The following is a 13,232-nucleotide window of genomic DNA, read 5'->3' on the forward strand; positions in this document are numbered from 1 at the left end:
TTTTCCTTTGAAATAGTCTAATCTAAGTGCCACGCAAAGAATTCCCATAGCAGAGTGCTTAAGAGCAGCTATATAGCGTTCAGATTGCCTAAGTTTAAATCCTGTCTCTATTGCAAGCTCTCTGTGCTTCAGTTTCCCTCTGTGTAAAATGGGATCCTGTGGTAGCACCTTAGAGCATTCTTTGAGAATTATATTAATTAAAATATATAAAAGACTGCAGATGTTAGTTCATAGTAATGTCTAGATAAATACTTTGCTAAAAAAATGATGAATGTTTATTCTGTACCACTGGAATCAGTCACTTGTACTTTCTGTGCTTTGAGTTATTCCATTCCTGCTATCTTCCCCTTCCTCCAGTTATATTCAGGTGCTCATTCCTGGGAACCACTTTTCCAAGTCTTATCTTTTGTACAAAGTTCTCTCTGCTTCCTGGCCAACCATAAAGTTTATTGTCTGTACTTGGTAACACTTAACCATGTAACTAATTATTTCTTATTATATTTATACCCGCCTCTGCATTTCATCTCTGATACTCCCTGTCTTGCATTTTTATGCTCTACTAATATCAAATTGCTTGTCATTTCCTCTGTATACTATGCTGTCTTCTCTCTCTACCTTTTGTTGAAGATACCCACAAATTTCAGATGTAGTTTAGGAGTTACCTCTAAAGAAGCTAACCTTCTGTTCTCAGATTGAGCTAAGTATTCCCCTGCAAGCTCCCATTTTTATTTACACAAAATACAGTACCTGGCTCCCTTGTGAGATTAAAGACAGATTTGCTATCTTTACTTTTAGACCCTCAGTGTCCAGAAAAATGCCTTTCTCATAGTAGGCACTCAGGAAATATGTCTTGAAATTAATTGGTATGCTTCAGTGTAACTGTAAATTGCTTAAGATAAAAGACCATGATACATATTATATGTACTATATTGGTATTCAGTAAGTACAGAGTGAAATCTGTGCTTCAGTTTGTTATGCTAATTCACCCTGCCATATCAATCAAAATGAAATTCTAGAGGCATAATATAACCATAGAAGGATAATGAGAGAAAAAGTCCTAAGGTAGGGGTACAGAAGAAATGAGCTTATAAACTCCCTTTCAGAAAACATTTTCTGATTCTGAAATGACTTTTGGCAACCGGCATTTATTTTTTAGCTATCATCAGCTTTGGATGAAAATGGAATGCTGATTTCACAGCTAAAGGAAGATATTTGGCTAAAATGTACTTCATTTATTTGAAAGTTTTAACTAAGAACATTTGTTTAATTCTTTTTATGTGCTTATGCATACCTTAAAAGCTGAGGCACGAAGCAAAAGAATTGAAGGCAACCAAGCATTTATTTTATTGCACTATATGGCGAAAAGTGCTGTGGATCTCTATATAGCTTCTTGAATATACAGGAGGTTGAAATGATGTCACACATAGAACTAGAAGTTCTTTTTCTTATTTTCATTCTTGTTGGCTGCATTGTACACACTAGGCAAGGGTTCTACTACTTGTACTGCAAGTTCCTCAAGGTGAAAACATTGGAAAGTAGAAGTATATTCATCACTAGCTGATTTTGGCCAGAAGTTGTATTTTCAGAATCTCCTTAAAATGATGTCAGGTAAAAAAGAGACACTCACTGTTTGCAGGGCATGTAGTATACAGCACGTCATATAATACAGTGATCGTAGGAGGCATGATTTTCGTATCCGCTTTATCTTTCAGGTTATACAATCAACCAACTCACTGACCACCTACACCAAAACTCAGACTGCTATTCAGTGCTATATGTGTGTATTTTCAGTTGAACATGGAAAGAGAGATTTTAAAAATCTAGTCTGGAATATTTATTTACTTACATAAGTTAGAAGGCCACAAATTTTAAATGCATTTTGTACCTCTTCTGTCACATTACATGCCTCTCCTCTATTTTATTTTTCTTCTTCACATATAGCACTAATACAGCTTTAACTTGTTTCCCTTGTTTTTCCCACAGGCATGGTAAGCTCCACAGGGTAAGGATTTTTATGTTTTATTTACCACTATACACCCAGAACTCAAAATGTTGACTGGCACATGGTAGACTTTCAATAATTATTTGCCTAACAAAAGAGTTGTAAAATAAAATAAAACTACATTAATAAAACAGATATGAGAGAATTCTTTCCTCACCAACCTCTTCTGCCACACAGACCATAAATACCCCTCATGGGGAGTATTTTTCTAATGTACAGTATAAAACTGTTCTATTGAAAATACATGATTGTTAATTTTGGTAAGGGAACCACATAGTCCTTGGCAGATATTTTATACTTTTATCATCCTGATAGCTTTTAAAAGTCTGATGGCCTGAGAGTGGTTTTTACATTTTATTAATTTTTTTCTCAAGTACTTCTGATACAAATATTTTATTGTTTGTGAATATCACTTAACCATTATCTTCTAAAACTTGCATATTTTCCTATTAAGTTGTATTATTTCATATTGATTCAAGGAAATGCTTCTATATCTTTGTGCTGAATACAATATTATAAATATCTTAGTGTTTTCAAGGTCCTTATAAATTTTTTTGTTATATCTTTTTTCATGAAAAAGTTTTATGTGGGGGCTGGGGATTTAGCTCAGCGGCAAAAGTGCCTGCCTGGCAAGCGCAAGGTCGTGAGTTCGGTTCCCGGTACCGGAGAAAAACCAAAAAAAAAAAAAAAAAAAAAAAAAAAAAAAAAAAAAAAAAAAAAAAAAAGAAAAAGTTTTATGTGGTCATTTTAAACTATATTTTCTATAATGGTTTTCTCCCCTCATTCTACCATAAAACTATACAATAACCTATATTTTTAAATATATGGATTTTAAATGTTTACCCTAGAAATTTTATAAATATACAAAACAAGTTATTGTAAATATGTGTTAGATTATTTGTATTTCATGTACTATTGACTAGACTTTATTAATCAATTATATAAAGTAAATTATTATTATTAGCACATTTTGGATATTTACTTTTATCCCTTAGACAGCTGGCAAGTGACCAGTCCACTTTCAGTATGCACAATTTAGAACTACACTCTTGTTATATCCTAAATTCCAAACATGAGGATATGCCTGAATTCTCTGTTCTGGTGGTCACCTCCAGGCCCGCTGCCTATTTTGTAAATAAAGTTTTACTGGGACACATTACATACACTATTGTCCCTGGCTGATCTCTTGTCATAAGGCAGAATGGAGAAGTGGCGGCCTGCAAAGTTGAAAATATTTATTATATGATCCTTTAAAAATTTACCAACTCTTCTGTCTTACAGAACTTTTTGTCCATTCCTGCACTGATACATTGTTTTCATTTATTTAATATAGTCTTTGACATGTTTTGCTATACACAGTAGCATAAAATCCTACCCTCAACCCAACAACACTTTTTCTTTTTCAAAATATGTCAGAGCTAGTCTCATGGATTTTTATCTTTCAAATTCATTTATAATTACACTCCTGATTTCCCTAAAAAAATCTTGTTTGGATTTTGAGTATGATTGTATGGACTTCTAAAATTTTTTTATTTTGAAGATAAAAGAATAAAAACACCTGAAAGAGTAAATAAAATCTAAAAAGTACACTAGATATTGTGAAGGGGAAAGAAACTGCTCAAAAGGAAAGAACAAGTGGGATGAGGGAAAAGAGAAAAAGAAAGAAGGAAAACAATATGTATACATGTATACACAGGATAGCTAAGAGTACTACTGATTTCTATTGCTTTATTGAAATAAACAGTTAATGTTTAATTGTTTGATCAATCTTATATGCGTATATTTGTTTATCTAAGTAACCACTTTGAAGATAATAATATGTAATACAACAACCATTGTTAATTTCCCATCACCTTGTCTGAAATTCTGTATTGCTTTTACTGTTTTTGAGTTGTTTTGTTTATGTCTGTGGACTTCTAAAATTTTGACATTAGTATATGCCCAATACGATCTCTTCATCTATGAAAATGATGTAGATTTATTGTTATGTAGGTTTTTGCCTGTGTCTTCTCAATATTATTTGATAGCTCTCTTTGCAAAGACAACTAATATCTTGTTGTTTATTCTTAGGAGCTTTATCTTTCAAGTTGCCATGTTAAATAACAGTTTTTCCAATTTTGATGTTTTTCTTAGTTGATTCCCTTATATAAGAGAAAAATCATATTATCAGACATTATGTCATTTTTTTACATTATATCTCTGCTTCATTTATTAAGAACATATTATGAAGTTAAGGAAATTTTGATCTCAAGTACTTTGACACTTCTGCAGTGAGCATCTTGTTGCTCTTATTAGCAATTGCTTTTAGCATACACTCTATGAGAACATAGTCTTTCTCTTTTATATTATATTACATTAGTATATTTTCTAAAATTAACTTTTCTTTGTGACTGCATCAGAACTCATAGTTCTTGAGGTGTGATGCTCTTTTTCCATTCACTTTTTAAAAATGCAAGGGACTATGTTAATATTTATCATTGCAATTATAGACTCTAAATGAAAACTAAACATTTTCCTTTGATTTCAATCAGATCTTACTTCATATGTTCTGAAGTTATGATATCGTGTACATAAGTTTTGTGATTGATATATGTCAGTAGAGTATGTCTTTTATAAATAAGAAATATTCAAATTTGAGTGTTCCTGTTCTTTTTGCTGGAAATGTTTTTAAAAATCTTTTTATAGATTTGAATTTTCAAAATTTCTTTTCAGACTTTGAAAAATATTTCTGTCTCAGATGTATCTTATAAATGACATGCATAGATTTTGCTTTTCTTACTAATTTGTGAATCTGTAGCTTTCAACTGTATAAGCAGATGATTTGCAACTATTTAATTTTCCATTTTTTGGAGATAGGGTCTCCCTGTGTAGTTTCAGCTGATCTTGAACTCATTAAGTAGTCCAAATTGGCCTCAAACTCATGACTATCTTCTTTTGTCAGCTTCTTGAGTGCTGAGATTACAAGGGTGTTCTATCACGTTTGGATATTTGCAGCTGTTATAATTGCTAATAACTGTCCTTATTTTATATATTTAATATTTTTCTTTCTTTTTTCTTGTATGTTCAATTACTCAGTTTTTATGGTACTATATTTTTCTTCCAGTAGTTTCAGGGTGATACATTTTATCTCTACATTTCCAGTAGATATTCTTAAAGTATTGCAACTATATTTAAATGTCATTGCTGTTATTACTTAGAATTCGTAAGATTTAGCAATTTAATGTTATTGCTCCACATATTATTTTAAATGTATATACATATAGTGTTCAAGCATATTATCTTTAAATATATATTCATATATTCCAAAAAGCATACTATTATTCTGTCTTCAAAAAAATCACACTAAAATTTGAATTTTAGTCTTGATATTTCTGGCTTTCTTTCATTTGCCCCATTACCTTCCAAATACTATAGGAAATCGGGCTGTCCCTATGTGTAAATTGTGTGTGTGTGTGTGTGTGTGTGTGTGTGTGTGTGTAAGGCCATATCAAATGATTGACTACGTTGCTTCTATGCTGTAAGAATTCCTCGTAAAGCAACTAGTGAATGTTTTTATTTGTTAACCTATAAAAGCATGAGTGCCTCAACCTGGAAAGAACCTTTGAGGTCACTAATAAATCAATTCACTAATTGAACACAATTTTTGTGCTTATTATGCTACAACAATGTAAATGTTTTCAGGAAGACAAAAATGAAGAAAAAACATATAATTTCAACGTGCAAGGGCTAACATGCTAGCAGGTGAGTAGGTACAGATGCAGCCAGACGTGTGTGGGCAAAGAAGTCATGGGAACATTCTAGGAGCACAAGGCTGAGGAGGTGCCCCTGGGCTGACTCTCAGATTGTTCGCTTTCCCTTGAGCAATGCATCATCTTCTTCCCAAGGCACCTGGCCTATGTTTTTCTACTTTCTGTTGAGCACCATTGGTGCATGCTTGGAAGGCCATGCTTGGTAGATCACTGATCCTACTGAGCCCAAACCCAACTTTTTCACCTTTTCCATCCTTTGCTCCCAGTATTTGCACCTAGAGCCCATCAAAATATATGTTGATTTTTGTTGCTGTGGTTCAGATATTTGTCTTTCCAAATGTTAACTTAGAATGTTATGGCTGAGCATTCCAAATATTCTCTATTTCTTCTCTGCCCATTCTTTCTTAAATTTGTGTTCTCTAAAATGTCAGTATGGTCCTTAAACTACACTGTTCAAATTCACTGTTCAAACTATATCAATACTTCAGATGGGGGCTGGGGATTTAGCTCAGCGGCAAAAGCGCCTGCCTGGCAAGCGCAAGGTCGTGAGTTCGGTTCCCGGTACCGGAGAAAAAACCAAAAAACAACAACAACAACAAAAATACTTCAGATGTATTCAAGTTTAAGAAAAAATGCAATGGGATGTATCATCTCCTTCTACACAAAAAGATCTTTGCCTACATAGTCTAAGATGACATTAATCTGTTTTAGGTGCATCACCCGGTTTCATTTGAATGATTCTAGTGCTTAGTTTTTCCCCCAAATACAGTACCAGAAAGGTATTAGACATTACAAGGTTAAATAAAATGGAAAAGAAAAAGAAAAATGATAATAAAAATGAAATTGAAAACAAAAAAGAAAAACGATAGTAAAAATTAAATAATAATAGCACTAAACATACCATTTACTGAGAGAGGCAGGAAGTCTTAAATGATTGCTATAGCAAGGACATAATTTTGGCTCCAACTTTGTAATAGTTTACTTTGGCTCATATTAAAATTGTGGTCAACTGATGTCACCAAATTTTTCTCATATAAGTGGTTTCAAAGTAAAACATGCAAATTCTTTATCCCGATTATCGTTCATCTTATTGGTTTCTGCTTGATCGCGTAACTCACATGTCTATATGGTCTACCTGAGCTTCTGTCAGCTACAGATGTGTAATCACTGCCTGTTTCTGGGCCTGCAAAGAACTGCTCCAAGGCTTTAAATCCAGGGTCGAAGCGAAGCTGATTTTTTTGGCTTAACATTTATTTATATTGCTTTTACTCTATAATCTGTTATATGTAAACAAGTTTTCAGGAGGTTCATCAACTAATTTTTTCACCTAATAGTTTACTAATATCTAATGGCATTATGGTAATACTTGCTTCAAGATATAAAATTTAAGTTATATTATTGAAATTCCCAAATCATTGACACTTAAAGAAATTCCAAGAGAAAATCATTTGGAAATGGGCAGCAATACATTTGGTCTGCTAAGCAATGTTTAGCCACTTGGAATCAAGCTGTATTCACTGATACCCAGAGAATCCCCAAATATATTAACTTACTACCATGTTTTCCTTTTAAAAAATTGAAGATAATAAAGGAAAAGTAGAAAAGCACTTAGAGCTACCTAACCTCCTTATCCACCTAGCTATTATATGCCCTTAAAACAACTAAGGGAGAAGCAAATGGATTTCTCTGATAGTATAAAGGTCAGAAAGAGCTTAGAAACTTCTAGAAAGGAGGGTACAGCAACAAGCTTGGCGAGTTAACAGCTGAAAATACAACTGCAGTAAAATAGCATGTCTAGGGTCCAGTAAGAGATAAAAGAGGCAAAAATAAATGTGTGTGGCAGAACTAGGTTGGGAAAAGACCTGGAAACTGCAGATTATGTGATTGGATTGAGTCAGGTGTTATTAAACAGCTAAGACAAAGAAGAGTACTGCTGAAGGAAGAGTGCGAGCACAGGAGGGGAGAGCAGTTCGAGCAGCAAGTTCCATGACTCAGAATTCTGGAGTGGCTGAGACAGATGGCAGGAGATGAAGGTGGGAAAGTTAGCAGGAGCTGGTCAAGGAGGCCACGGTGTACAGTGCAGAAGGTTTCAGATTTGATTTTTCTTCACTAGAGGATTACACCTTTCCATAGTTTTGTGGTGTGATCCCAAAAGTTATATTTTCACATTGTTATTTAAAGGCTAGAGTTGAAAGACACTAAACTGAAGATGTCTCCCACAGCTAATCAAAGCAACCACTAATCAATTCTCTTTGAGTTTCCTAGATACAATGGAAGCTTGCTGCTGCATCTCTTGGTGCTGAGTAGTTAGGTCAGTCCCTGCCTGTTCCTGCCTCTTCGTTTTCACAGTGTGCAACAGCCATACAGAGAAACCATTTAAAATCAAGTTTCGGTGAAAGACAGAATTTCTAATCAAAAATTAAAATACAGATTATGGAAGGTTTTAAATTAGGAATTCACTTTATGGATATCCAAATGGCTTTCTGATGTTTGAAAAAAGTATATTGTGACTCAGAGTAAGAATTTACCATTTGTAAGATATTTAGCATTTTGACATTTTCTAAGACACTAATTAGAACATACAGGTAACATCTGAATACCTAAAACAGAATCACAGATCATAGGTACACTATAATTTTGTTTTGTTTGATTTTGAGACAAGGTCCTGCTACATAGACCAGGTTGACCTCTACCTTACCATATAGCTAAGGATATATAGCCCAGGCTGACCTTGAACTTGTGATCCTCATGCTAGTTTTATAGGCTCGTGCCACCAAATCCGGGAGTTCCCATAATTTTTAGTGTACTATGTGTTAATGGACTTCTTAAGGAAGACAGGATGCTCCTGACTTCCAAACTAATGCAATTGTGGTTTGTATTCCGGTTTGTATATATATTTCTGTTAGGCTAGATATGATACATACTGCCTTTTTATAACTTACCTTTAGTTTTCTCCTATTATTTTAATACTTTGTTTTAAACTGTTATCAACAGAAGCTGTACATAAATCAGACACACAAACATCTACATGCATACATACATACTCCTCAGAAGAAAATCCTAGGACTAGATATCAGCAGAAATGAAATTTGAAATAGATTAGTAGGTTTGGAAATGCTCTGCAAAATGTTTCTTTACTGTGGTAAAAGAAATGTGATGTGCAACTAAATGTTTAAAGAAAAGACGTGGTGTGGGGTTCAGCCTTGCTTACTTTTGCTGTGACTTACTGACATTGTAGTTTCAGAAGGCATTATTTTTGTTTTTCATGGAAAGAGCATTCTGATTTTCCTTTTTTTTTTTTTTTTTGGTTTTTCTCCCGTACCGGGAACCAAACTCACGACCTTGCGCTTGCCAGGCAGGCGCTTTGCCGCTGAGCTAAATCCCCAGCCCCTCTGATTTTCCTTTTAATAGAAAAAATGTTGTGTGTGTGTGTGTGTGTGTGTGTATTTGCTTGGGACATCATATTTAACATATATGGTAACATCTGAAATGGTAAAACATTAACTGAAAGCAATTTTAAGTAATAGTCCAGTGGTGGTCTTCACAAAATTAACATGGAATTCTCAATTATTTCAAAGTCTCAAAGACAATTGATCCACTAAATGTTTTTTTACAGAGATAAGCACAGGTAGTAAAAGGTCACGTACACCTAGAGTCGCAAGTTACTTTCTAGCCGAAAGTGGCTTATTTTTCAGCTAGTCACCTCCAAATCTGCTTGGGAGGACAAGCCTCCTGAAAAATAGGAAGGGGAAGACAATAGCTAAATAACATAAACATAAGAGGGTTATTTTCACTGAAGCAGATTTTCCACAACAGCATTGCAGGGTAAGTGTTATGGACATCTTTTAAACAGCCGAATAGCAACTGCAAAGCCTGAACATTTGACAAAATACATTTATACCAAGGATATTTATAAAAATCCATCCTGAGATTTGTGAGAAGAAATAAGTCTGCTCTCTTTTTTCCCCCAAAATATGCATAGTATATGTGCTAACTTACTGAATTCATCCTTCATGCAATCCCAGTTTATTAAAGAGGTTAAAAATTTATAAAACTCTGATGGGATATGGTTTTAATGCTTCATCACACTACCCATCATTTGCTTTTCAATCTAGATCAGAATGATCTTTCCTACTTCCCTGCAATCACCTACCTGCACAGCTAATATTTTCTGAATAGTCTCCTGAGAGTCTGTCTGGAACTTGGCCAGCTTCATCTGGCTGAAGAGGACCACCAGCCGGAAGTGCTCCTGCCACTGCTCCTGTAGATTTCTTTGCAGCTGACAGAACTAGAGGCAAGAGGGAGGGGAAAAACACAAGTCAGAGTAGGAGAGGAAATTAATGGCAGTGTTCAAGAAGAATGATGGAGGGAAATATAGAAAGCAGTCAATGGCCCATTCTGCACTGTACGGACCTGACAGGAATTTCACAGTCTCTTGATTTTTCAGCCCACTCATGTGCATTCATCAGAAACCAGTCACATCTGGCCGCCAGGATGGGGGGTTAATTTTCTCTAAATGCCTCAGCAGTTTTGTTCTAGCTGAGGCAAACTCTGTGACTGCAAAGCTGATGAGTAAAATATTTCTACTTCACCCAGTTTAACTCAAAACCGATAGCCTCGGGACATATTGAACCTTTCTCTAAAAAATAATCTTTTGAAGCTTTTTTGAATGGCACATCAGGTCAAGCCAAAGTTTAAAAATGCAACTTTAAGACTTTGATGGACACCATTTCTCCTCTTTTTTTTCCCCTCATAAAGCTTACCATGGCTTGGCAATGTGTGCTTTAGAGCGTGACAAAACTAAAGAGAATTAACTTAGCCATCAACTGTAGAGGGGGAACAATAACAGGGAAGAAATTTCCAGCTAGAACTTCCTATTAATCTGCCTCCCTCTGACCATGAGACACGGAAATATCTCACTGGATTGAGGTACAGTGGACGCAGTGTTTGCAAGTGGCAGGCTTAATACTGGCTCTGTGCAGGGGAGGAAAGAATTCTCCTTTGAGCTATGCTGATATCATTTGGAAGTTTAATATAAAAATAAAACAGCAAAGTTTTACCAAGACAGCGCTCTCTTGTTCTTCAACCGTTACCATAATCACTCCATAAAGAATTATAAGGTTATTTTTGAAGGAATAAATAAAATTAACAGTAAAAACCATTTTAAAATCCTAAGACATTTGCATATAACATATTCTGTCACTGGACACACTTTTGTTTTTTAGTAAAATGGTGAGTATTCAGTGTGTTTTTCAGAATGAAAAAATAAATAAAATTCACATTAGACATTTTATATAAAAAATATCATATAAAGTACCTTTTGATACTGGAGTAAAACCAGGTTAAAAAGTGCCTATTTTATGGTATTATTTGGTCTGGGTTACATGTGTAGGTCCTTTGTAAAATCTTTATATTTGATGCGTGTGTTTCAGAGACCTCCTATATGTATATTTCAATAGAATAGTTGACTTAAAATAGCTATTTTAAATATCTGATGTTTCCTGTGAAATGTTTATTATCATCAACCTAATTATACAACACAGATGTATTTACATTCAGTTCATAGAAAAATAAAATACCTAGCCTTGGTTAGTTAATCTAGAGCAACAACAGCAACAATAACAACAGCAAGCCCTTGGAAAACATAAATATTTCAACCTACTAAATGCTGAACTATATTAGTTGGAATAGTGTTATGGGTACTTCAGATAATTTAGGTTATTAAATTAAAAATTAGCATTGCTTTTGCAGTCAAGCATATGTCTTCATTTCTGATGTACTATAAACCAAATCGGACAGTCATTGAGGGGCAGGGCATATGCTGTATTTTGATAGACAGTACTCATTATGACATTTGGTAAATTATGTAATTAGATATGTTCAGAAATATAGAAAATATCATATTAAAATTGCACTTATTGTCACAGGGGAAGGGTGGCATAATGTTAGGGGTAGGGAATAGTACTGGCCCTGCAGGACCGAAGGCTGGCATCAAAGATTTAAATAATATTAATTAAATTAGTTTTAACAATAAGCTACATATTAGACCGTTATTTAAATTATAAATTACTTCAGTATGAAACAGTGGGGGAAGCTAAAGAAGCTGCCATTTAATGGTGGCTAAACATCGGTAACAGTAGGGAAACAGTCATGACAGATGTTCTTGAAAAAATTTCATAGCATGTACATACTGAAAATTTCATCGCATATGTATATTTTGTCGTCACACTTGATCTTATACTAAAATTATCAGGAAATCGTCTTTGCTTATAGGGTATCATATCTCTAAAAATTACATCTAGAAACATATTTTAAAACAGACTGTAGTTTCATTCTTTGTGCACTGACTGGGTATGTTGTGGGCTGAGGTAAACACCCTGGATGAAGTGGATATATTCCAGTAAATAAATATAGCTTGCTGGGTGAAGCTTAAATATAGTCTTGTGGGTGTGACTCCAAAGCGATTAGATTATTGCTATTTTCCTAACCAAGACAAATAATCTTTCAACTTTCTCAATTTTTATCACTGTGACATTTTAATAATATCATTTGCAGGTTGATTGCATTCACAGACTTGTTGTCATAGGCTCTTTTTTTTTTTTGGTTTTTTGGTTTTTCTCCAGTACTGGGAACCGAACTCACGACCTTACGCTTGCCAGGCAGGCGCTTTTGCCGCTGAGCTAAATCTCCAGCCCCCATAGGCTCTTTTTATTTAACCTCAGTTTAACAATTGAGAAATTTGTATTTGTATTTTAAATGGATTAACTTGCTTTAGGTTACTTTTTTCTATCAGAGGCCAGTGACTTTTCTTTTTCTCCATTGATGTGTAGTAGTACCTTCTGGATTTAAGGTGATCATAAAGACTTCTGTCAACACTCAAGGGTTCTATAGATCTTAGCCCAAAATCATCCTAGACAACGGGTTGTAACTAAAAATGAACGCCTGTCTACCCCTCCTTGGTATTAGTAATAAGTGCATGTCAAAACCTTCATCTCCTATATCTACAAATTTCTGCCTACTCAGACCTTTCTCACCTGGATTATTATAATTATTGGAATTTAAAACAAAAAACAAATGGAAACCTACCCTGTTCAAAATTAGGTAATAGCTTATCAAGTTAATTAAAGTTAGCTGGAAACGAACGGTTTTAAAAGGATAGTGATAGGACGAACTCTTTTAGCCTCACTGAGAGGAACAGATATCTCAGTGGAAAATTACTTATAGCAAAATGCTCCTTTAACTTTCTAGAGAGTTCTATTTCAAGGTCGTCATTATTTGAATTTAACTCTTAGAAGACCCTATTTCCCCTGGGAGATACTGGTGTACTAGGAACAAGTCCATAAAACCCATCTGTCCGTGAAAAGCAAAGAATAAATTAATTAATATAATAATGACAAATACAAACAAAGGCAAATAAAAGGCAAATCAGTTTTGAAGGAATTCTTTAGAATAAAATAATTTTTTTACAAGTGGGAGGCCTG

General features: G+C 34.3%; 1 protein-coding gene across 5 annotated transcripts in view; it reads right to left on the reverse strand.

Annotated features, from left to right (window-relative positions):
* The window catches only part of Ccdc178 (coiled-coil domain containing 178), a 352,256-nt gene that overhangs the window by 25,120 nt on the left and 313,904 nt on the right, over window positions 1-13,232 (reverse strand). For all 5 annotated transcript variants that reach the window (XM_005372759.2, XM_013507772.1, XM_013507853.1 and 2 more), the window contains one exon: window positions 9,905-10,039. In XM_005372759.2, the coding sequence (XP_005372816.1) occupies window positions 9,905-10,039 (135 nt within the window). The remainder of the gene's footprint in view (window positions 1-9,904; window positions 10,040-13,232) is intronic.

The sequence above is a fragment of the Chinchilla lanigera genome, unplaced genomic scaffold, assembly GCF_000276665.1.
Source record: "Chinchilla lanigera isolate Chin_1 unplaced genomic scaffold, ChiLan1.0 scaffold00001, whole genome shotgun sequence".
In the NCBI taxonomy this organism is placed as follows: domain Eukaryota; kingdom Metazoa; phylum Chordata; class Mammalia; order Rodentia; family Chinchillidae; genus Chinchilla; species Chinchilla lanigera.